Here is a 10,132-nt window from a genome sequence, read left to right as displayed (position 1 = left end):
GAAAACCCAACATAAGAATATTTGAATTAGTTGAAATGATAACTAAGTGCCAAAAACATAAATATGTCCAACTATCAGGTGAATGAGGAAATATCGATCCCTCAATCAAATATACTCTCCAAATGATCAAAAGTCTTAAAATAGAAAATTAATAATCTTCTAAATGAAAATGTAATCAAACTAGCAACTATAACATGCATAAATGACAGCAATATAAAAGAAAGTAGTAAACAAACCACCAAAGCAACCGTATATAGGCCAAAAGCATATAAAAGTGACTATTAACATATTAATTTATATTTTAAAATAGGGTTATTTGATTAAAAGGGTCATTGGAAACCCAATTTTGGAATTTAACCCTTCATCCTTTTTTGACCACATTTTGACAAAAGTAACCTCATTGTTTTCTTGTAAAAATAACTTTTTCTTTTAAAATATATTGTAAATACTTCAAATAGTTAAGGGTATTTATATCAAAAATTGGTTACCCTTCAACAAAAACATGAGAGGGGATAAATTCACAAATATGGGGATTATTTAATCTCTTTTAACCAATTAATTCTTTAAAATATAAATGCAAATTTTACAATTTAAAAACATTAGATACAAATTTAGAAATAAAAAACCATAAGAGAAACAACCCTAACGTCATTAAATGTTTATGAGAGCATCACTTTTATTCTTATGAAGATTATTTGCTTAATCAACTCCCTTTTAGATTTTCTAGCAAAGTTTGTCTTAGTTTTTACTTTATTTTATCCCTTTTAGATTTTCTTAATTATTGCTTAGAAATAAGAGACAGGAATGAGCTTTACATACTTTGATTCGTGCTGTCCGGATTAGAAAAACAATCCATTTGATCTTTTTCCATCGGTATTGAGAATGGCTCGGGATGACGTCCGGTAGAAGTATGGTAGGTAAGCAGAGGAGATTTATTAGGCATTGAGAATGGCCCTGGATTACATCCGCCAGAACTATCATACGTATGAGAAGAAGATTTTTGTAGCAGCAGTTTCATGATCTCTAAAGACCATACGTTCTTTTCCTTCTTTGCTCGCATCTTCTTTAGCTCTCTTGATCCGAACAACCGCACTATAAAATACACGTTAACATACTTCCAAGCTATATGGTAAACAGTTGGGAGGGCAAGTAGGATGCTGATTGACATACCTAATCCTCTAATGAACAACATTGCCGATCTAGATATAAATTTGCGGATCATCAGCTTGATATCACATGATCTTTTCCCTATATATGAAAATGGATTGAGTGAGCCCAGAACTTTATTTGGGAATAAATTTTTGGGAGATTGGTTTAAGATGTAACACTAAAAATATTTGAAAAAATATAATTAACTTTTTACTTTTTCAATCCTAAAAGATTAAAATACATTTTGTTTCATACAACGAGACTAATTAACATTAAATAAAATGTATTTTAATCTTTTAGGAATGAAAAAGTAAGAAGTTTCTCATATTTTTTTAAAATATTCCAATTTTGTTGACAAATATCCATGCCTTGTTTGGAGTAACTTTTGAGAAGTGAAGAAACTATTTTAAAAGAGTTTATGGCTAAAAAATAAAATCATAGGACTTGTTATAAAAGTCAAGAAAATATTACTTTTTTTGTAGAAGTTTTAATTTTTTTTTATATACAAAAAATTATTTTATATTTAATGAAACTTTTATAACATCAATAGAGTATTTTAAAGGTTATAACTTTGACTTTCATTTCAACCTTTAGTTATAGCAAATATATAACAAATAGCTATCCAAAGAAAGTTCATGAGAGGTTTAACATTTTAATTTTCAAAGGAGATCAAAAACTAAGTAGAATACTCTAATAATTTTATGACGCTTCAAAAATTCTAAATTAGTAGTACAAGATTGCTATGTTATATACCTATTAAAGCATAAAAATCCTTTTTCCTTTGAAGTTTCGATCAACCTTTGCATAGCACATGTAAAGTTAGGGATGTTAATAGGAAGGGTTCAAGATGTGTCATCCCCTTCCTGATCCATCCAAATTATTTATAAATAACCCCATCTTGCCTATAAAAAAAAAAAAGGAAAAAAATAAAATCAACGATATAAGAGGGGTTGAGGTAGGTATGAAAAATTTAGTTGCCTTAATTACCTCATCCCATTTAATTTTACTTGTTTTTAAAAATTTAAGTCACATTAAAAGTAAATATCATTTACAAAATAAATAAATTTTATAATTTACTTTTATGGAATGTAAATTTTTGTATTTTATACTTTAAAAAAGAGGAAAAACAAAAAATAAAATAAAATAGTTTTTATTTAATTATGTATGTAATCAAATGACAACCCTTTTATTTAATTAAAAGGATAGGGTAGAATAAGGCAACACTTGAACCCAACTCAAGTTTTAAAAAAATAATAATGAAATTTTTTGATAAGCTTTTAATTCTCAACACTTAATTACCTTGATTCTGAGCAGTATCACCTCTTCTTTGTTTGAGGTCCTCCTCCATTTTAGCCTTATTTGTCTCCATATGCTTCCTAGATGTTGGCAAATTCTCTAGAGACATGCAATATGACATGATAAGAAATAAATGTCTTTATGTGGATTGAAACATTCAATCATAAAATCTTAATCCACTTGTGAAGATATTAAGCACATGATTCCTTATTATAGTATGCAAATTTTAAATAGGTTAGGTTCTAGAAAAGAGTTAAAGGAAAAGAAACTATATATGTAGAAAATACGAAACAAAATTTTCATATATTTCAAAATATTTAATCTTTATACCGGAGAGAAAAAAAATAAGTGAAATAAGCTTGAATAAACATATCAAAATAATTTGTTAATTTTAAATATATATTTTATTTTATTTTTTCACTTTTCTTTTTCTATCTTTGCTCTCTATTTTCTTCCCCTCATATTTTATCTCAAATTTTGCAAGAACCAAACTGAGGGTGAGATAAAATGTCATGCCACACAATTTCCCCATGTAATTACAACCTATAAAAGCAACAATAACACAAAAAAAAAAAAAAAAAAAAAAAAAAACCATAACAATAATAATCATACATTGTTAAAATAAATGTAATTTTCATATAGCGATGTAATAACTCTTAGAGACTTATGTTAAAATGCTAATAATTTTTTAAAAATTATTAAATAAATTTATGTATTAAAAATTTTATCACCTAAGACTGGTGTAATTTTTTTGTACAGTACACTAAATGTGGGTATAGAGAAAATGACTTCTTTCACCCACCTGGTCTTTTAATCATATTCTGCAGCATTTTCAGCAATGGTTGAAAAAAATTGATACACGTCTTGTACTTCTCTGGATGTTTCTCAGGCTTCTCTTTTCCTTTGAAAGTTGGCATGGAACTGCTGATAGGGACTGGTTCATTCGTGAGTTCGTCCACATGTAAACCTTGCAAAACATATATAAGCACAATCAATAAAGTCTCAAAGTTAATATAGGAGATATAATAGAGATACAAGGTACCAGCTCCAAAAAGAAATGAAAAATTTACTAGTTGCTTTTCATGGTGATGATTAAGTTATTGTTAATTAAGCGACTCTTACAATTATAAATAAATCTGCTGAATTGGGCCAGGTGAAGACTAGTTTTGAATACAGCTGGTTTACTGGCCAGGACATGGAGCGGAGTGTAGCCATTCTCGTCGACACAATAGATAAGATGGTCATACTTACAAATGATATGATATGCCACATCTGTGAAGTGAAAGAGTTCATTAATCATTATACAATACAAAACAAGGATAGTATGCGAGCAATATAGAAACAAAAGGAAGATATGAAAATTAAATACTAACCAAAGTACTCTCCAGAGATGGCAACATGAAGAATGGTTTGGCCATCACCCCTTCGAGTGTAGTGATTGTGTGTGCCTGCAGGGCCGCATTTACTATGGAGGTAAAGGAAAGCCTCTTTTTTACCACGGAGAGCAGCCAAGAAGAGAGGCGTTTCCCCTGCAATGTTACGAAGGCCTACCAGTTCTTCACGCTTTGAAGCAATGTAGTTGCACATGTTCACATTTCCAATTAATGCTGCTAGATGGAGTGGTGTATTCCCTCGATCATTTGCTATCATCAGAGGGTTTTTTGCTTCAGCTGCCGAGCTGCTCTCTCCATGCTGTGCTTTTTCTTCTTCAGCATCAACCAAGTTAACTAGCCTTTTAACTGTATCCTCTGTGCTTTCGAACACAGCTATATGCAATGCTGTCTCCCCTGATCTAGTGAGCCTGGCATTTTGAGCCCATGGATATTTCTCATACATACCTACAACATCTTCCCAATTGCCTTCCATGGCATGATTTAACATTTCTTGTTTGACTTCTTCCATAACCAGAAATTCCATTAATGAACTCTTCCTTCTCCTCCTACAACAACTGAACAACAATCACAACTAGCTAGTAAGCACGTCTACAAGATTGTTGGAAGATGTGTTTGCACCACCATATATATATATATAGACATAGAGAGAGTAACCAGACCTCATTTTCTGTACACCGATTGAGAATTGATACCATGCTTTCGATTTGGGAGAAGAGCCAAAGTATGGACCCTCATATCATGCTGCATTTTTGCATGTTGGTATATTATTCAACACTTAATATAGCATAAAACCAGAAGATAGACTGCCGCAATATTTGGTTCTTGGACAATTGGAAGGAAAATGTGAGGGAAAGAAAAAATAGTGGGAAAGAAAGAGTTTAAAAAAATTAAAAATAGATTATTATTACATGTCATTTCAAATTTATTTCTGTAAATTATTAAATACTCAATATACTATAAAGCTCAAAATTAGACTACTGCAATATTTGGTTATTGGAAAATCGGAAGGAAAATGCTAAGGAAAGAAAATAAAAGGAAAAAAAGGGTAAAAAGAATTAAAAAAAAAATAGATTGAAAGTTAATAAATTATTTTTATATGTTATTTGAAACTCAATAATTTTTCTACAAAGAGATTAAGTAATTTCAAAATGTGTAACTTTCTAACTAATTTTGATTATTTTTTATTTTTATTTTTGCATTTTCTACATTCAAATTGAACACATGAAAAAATAATTTTGGTTAACATTTTTTTTTTTAATTTTAACCAAACATAGCAAACAAAAATAAAGGAAACTAATGTAGACTGAAAAATAAGAAAAAAAAAAAATAGAATGGGGGCTACTATCGAATGAATAAGTTTTACAATTTTACAATTAGTTTGAATTCAAAGTTCTTCAAGCTTAAAGTCTCTCAAACTCTAAAAAGTATTACCTACGACGAAGGTATTTTGAAAAGCAATTACCTACCTCTCTATTTCTGGCCATACATAAAGGCCAATGCAACCACAAACTGAAAAGTGATACCTTGCTTTAGCTTTGGGGACAAAAAATATTACCACTTCAAGAAGCAACGAAGAATAGATAATCATCTGAATTTGATAGAAATTATTCAGAAAAAAAAAGTTATATAAATTGAAATGTTTTTAACCTTTTTATAATACTTTAAATTTTAGTTACTATTATTATTATTTAAAAAAAAAAAAAAATTGAAAGTATATCCAAACTAGCACTCAATTAATGCAAACAAATATTGTAACTTGGAAAAAAGTTCAAAGCATGAAAATCAAGATTTTTCATTTAATCAACCGGGTCAAGCAAAGTATGATCATATTGTGAGAATGGAATAAAGAAAAAAAAAATTAGAAGAGGCAAAGTGTTTATTCTCTTTGTTATACTTATATTTACATTTCAAAATAAGAATCTAAATGTCTTTTATTTTCATCTAAGCATCTAGCCTTTGTAAGCAATGTTTAAGTTCTGTTTCGAGGTTCATGTTTGAAGCTTCTAGCCTTATATAGCATACTTGATACAATAAAAGGTTTCATTCATTCAAATTCTCCCATTGCATGTGCTAGAAACATCTCTTACGTACCTTGCAAAGAAGAAAGAAAAAAACAGGATTTACTATCATATGAAGTGTACTTAAATTATCACATAGAAATTAGGGAGGTTCTTAAAGTGGTATGCCAATATTACATAGGAGAAAAGTGAGCCACGTTAATTCCTCAACACTTGAAGAAAGAGATTGATACTCAGCTTCTATACTTGACCTAGAGACCATTGGTTGTCATTTAGATGATCAAGATACACAATTTACTCCAAGTTAAAATACAAAAACCAAAGGTACTCCTAGTATCAGTTGTAACGCCCAAGCATTTCTTTTAAGGGTAATTTAGGAAATTGTTATTAATAATTAAATTAGTTAATTAATTAATTTAATAAAAAAGAAGAGGGGTAAAAGTGTAATTTTATGAATAAATACCCTAGGTATAAATTAGAAATTTTATTCTTTCCGTTCTTTTCTGAATAGAGTTCATGTTCGCAGAATTCCAGAGAACGTAAGATTAGAGTCAGATTTCAGGGTTGAAGAACAGATCTCTATAGGTAAGATTCTAACTCCTAGTTTAATATTTTAGATTCATTGGTTAATTTCAAGTACATTAGATATCTTTTGGAAAACCCAAATCTAGATTAGGGTTAGTTTATTTTATTTTTAATTCGTTTTAATATCAAAATAATAAAAAATTTAAGATTTTGATTTTATTGTTGGAATTTGGGAGATCTTAAGTTTTATTAGATGAGAAAAAAAAAATTTCCTTGGAAGGTTTCGATTTTAGGTTAGGGTTAATTTTATAAAAAAAAAGTAAATAAATATATTGTTATTTGTGGTTGAAGAGATTAGAAAATGTTAAAAAATAAAAATAAAAAAAAAGAAAGAAAGGGAGAACGCGTGTGCACAGTATTGGATGGAAGGAAAAAAAAATGGGCGTGTGCCCAGATGGAAGGAGGCGAGTATTATATATATATATAATGAGTCATTATTATGATGATGGCAATGAAAAAAAAAACCTTGCTTTGTTTTATTGGGTTGGTGTACCGAGACAAGTGGGTAATAGTTTGGGTGGCTTTTGAATTGATTAATTAAAAATAATAATAATAATAATATTTAGTTTTAGATTAATAAATAAGATAATAGTAATAATGGTATTTTTTTGTAATAAATAGAATGAGAGATTTAGCAAAATATATATATATATATATATATATAGAATTTTATAATGAAATAAAATTGTAATTTAATTAAATTAGTAATGTGTTATTAGAAACAAATTGGGAATTTATAGATTTTATTTAAATAAGGAATAGATTAGTTAAATGATAGATAAATAATAATTATTATTTCTCTTATGTTATATTAGGAGAAGAGTAGATTTTTCCAGAATTATTTTTCTCCCAAGCTTTCAAGGACTTCTTTTGAGGTAAGGGAAGTTAATGCAATATTTATAAAATTAAATTATTTTATATATTATTTTGAATTGTGGAAAAGAAAATGATATTTTGTTACCATGCATGGATCAAACTGTTTTGCACTAAATATTATGTTGGAATATTTTGTTTTATTTATGACACAAAATATGGAGATATTATGTTGTGTAAATTTGAATACTCGAACAAAAACATCACTCTAGTTTATTTGGCCCTTGTCAACGGGATATAATAGTTGACTATTCGGCCCTGTCAACGGGATATAATAGTTGACCTTTACATTTCATGGTGAGAATGTAATTGATTTGGATCCCAGCCTCTAGGGGTTTGGTTAGAGGTTACTAGTACTAGTAGTGTTTGGTTCCGTCCACCAGGAACAATTTAAGGCTAACCACCCATTTGAAAAGTCCCACCTAACTGGGCATTTGATATTTGATAACTAGAGTAATGAAAATTGAATGGATTTGATTGAATCTTATGTAAAAGTGTTTGAATTCGATATGAAAATGGTTGGTTGAATTTTGAATATATTGGTATTTTTGAAACTCTGATATTTGATGAAAAAAAATTATATCTCCTATTTGAAATGAAGATATTTGATCCATGAACTGCATTAATATTCCTTATTGGGCTGTGAGCTCATTCCCAATTGTTGAAAATTTTTCAGGTACTCTTAGTTCGGGTGAGGAGTGATGGCTAGACTGAGGAATGGTCATCATTAGGATTTGACTTAGGATTTTATGTTGGATTTTGTTTAACTGTTAATTATGTTCATTTGGATCCTTTGGTATTTGGAAGTTATTTGGAATTTTGATCCTTCAAATTTTATGTTAGATCAAAGTTGAGTTTTGGAGATTTTGAAATTTGTTCTAGTACTTGAATTGTTTAAGTTTGCAAATATTTGGACAATGGATTTTGGATAGTGGATGTTTTAGTTTTGAAATTGAATTTTAGATTTTGTTCCGCTACTCTGAACAGGTATTTGGTAATTGGTAACTTCCAATTACAAGATAATTGTTTGGGTCAGGTTACACTGTAAGCCTTCGGGTTTAAAGTGTGAAATGACCGTCACGCCGTTGGAGTGGGTCTTGGGGCGTGACATTAGTGCACCTAACGCAATTAACACCACAAGATCTTGTTAAATATAGTGCAATTTATTTAAGGAATCTAATTCCATAATCCAGAGTTCCCTTTGAATATCTCAGAATACGTTTCACAGCTCATGTATCTACTTCAGTGGGAGCTTGTAAATGTTGACAAGATTTATTTACTACATGTACCATATCCGGTATTGTAAATGTGCAATATTGGAAGGACCCAACAAATTACCTATTAAGAGTAAGATCAACGATCAACGATCAACAAAGTGCATTTTTACCCCATCGAGCAAGTCTTCAACATACTTTGTCTAGGAAATAAAAGTACCTCTAGAAAAATTTCGAACTTCCATGCATAGAAAGTAATGAAGCTACCCATCCTTGAAGGAAAACTCTTTACTTGATGTACTAATGAGACTGTCAATGATATTTTTATCATTTCATGTGACTATAACATCATCAACATAAATGAACATTAGAAACATTAGAACAATGGAATGAGTTGTTTAATGTATGAATAAGGATGGGTTTGCTTTACCACAACAAAAGCCCAGATGCAAAAGGAATGGAGAGAGGCTATCAAATCAGGCCCTCAAAGCTTGTTTCAAGCCATAGAGAAAGCAGTTAAGTTTGTATACCTTATTAGGAAAGTCTTCATTTACGAATTCAAGAGGTATGTAAGAATGCATTTTTTACATCTAGCTACCTCATTGTCCATTGTAAGGGTACTTCAAGTGAGAGAATCAATCTAATTGTTGTATGTTTTATGGTCGGACTATCTCATAGAAATCCAAACCTAGTACTTGAGAAAAGCCACAAGCAACCAATCGAGCTTTGAATCTATCCTGAATTTAGGCACTTGAGGATGGTGGAACCCTCTCAAAGGGGTGGAGGTTAGGGTTCCTCTCTCTCGATGATAGAATAGTAAAAAAAACAAAAACAAAAACTCTAAAGGGGGTTTATATAGACTTAAAGTGACTTGAACCCATCTTGGGTTTAGGTCTCTTAATTAAGCTCATTTGGTTCTTAATTAGTTAATTAGTCTTATTAGGTTCTAATTGATTAATTAGCCTAGTCTAGAGAAATCATTCACAAGCTCTTATGTAATCTTATTTATTTACCAAAACACGCTTATGCACATATGTGAATAAAGAACTCAAATATCCCTCTAGTAATATGCCACCTAAGAATATGAGTTTGAATGGAGACCACTAGGACTCATAGGAAAATACTATCTCCTTCAAAATCCAATTTTGAAGTTGATTCAACATCCCATTACAAAGAGTCAACTTCACTCTAGTATCCTATGATCTTAAATCGAGATAGAATACTCAGGTATGGGACTTGATAACAATTACATGCAAACTCCCCCATGAATTAGTGTTCGTAATCTAACAAAGCGAATATTATCAACCTTTAAAGATTACCTCTATAATCCTTAAATCTCAAATTCTCATATTATGTAATTAATTGATATACTCTAACTCTTCAAGAGTATATGTCAAATTCCACTTGAAGAATTACTACAACCATAGATTTTATGATCATATGTTCTTAGGATCACCCAAGGGGACATATTTTCTCAATCTCATAAGGTATCATAGTGTCTATCTTGAGAATATTTGTTGTCATTTGCCTTAATCGACAATGGTCCTATTCATAGGGAATATATGACCACTTTAAGATCTCATTGGTAGGTTAAATTCATTGA

The 10,132-nt window shown here is 30.0% G+C and overlaps 1 protein-coding gene across 1 annotated transcript; it reads right to left on the bottom strand.

Annotated features, from left to right (window-relative positions):
- Positions 1 to 3,239: 3,239 nt before the first annotated feature.
- On the bottom strand, positions 3,240 to 4,362 carry LOC100853419 (ankyrin repeat-containing protein At5g02620). The gene is made up of 3 exons (XM_059743281.1): positions 3,819 to 4,362; positions 3,631 to 3,717; positions 3,240 to 3,412 (listed from the first exon to the last, which is right to left on the bottom strand). Exons 1-3 carry the CDS (start codon positions 4,360 to 4,362, stop codon positions 3,240 to 3,242), a joined length of 804 nt encoding a protein of 267 aa, XP_059599264.1.
- Positions 4,363 to 10,132: the final 5,770 nt, after the last annotated feature.

This window comes from Vitis vinifera, chromosome 15 (genome assembly GCF_030704535.1).
Source record: "Vitis vinifera cultivar Pinot Noir 40024 chromosome 15, ASM3070453v1".
NCBI classification, from domain to species: Eukaryota; Viridiplantae; Streptophyta; class Magnoliopsida; order Vitales; family Vitaceae; genus Vitis; species Vitis vinifera.
The sequence above is the reverse complement of the archived record's forward strand: the minus strand, read 5'-3'. Positions and strand labels throughout refer to the sequence as shown.

Coding starts and splice junctions, on each gene's coding strand:
- LOC100853419 (XM_059743281.1), bottom strand. CDS start 4,362: ATGGAATTTCTGGTTATGGAAGAAGTCAAACAAGAAATGTTAAATCAT. Junction 3,718..3,818: donor CATCTCTGGAGAGTACTTTG/GTTAGTATTTAA, acceptor TTCACTTCACAG/ATGTGGCATATCATATCATT. Junction 3,413..3,630: donor TCCGCTCCATGTCCTGGCCA/GTAAACCAGCTG, acceptor ATGTTTTGCAAG/GTTTACATGTGGACGAACTC.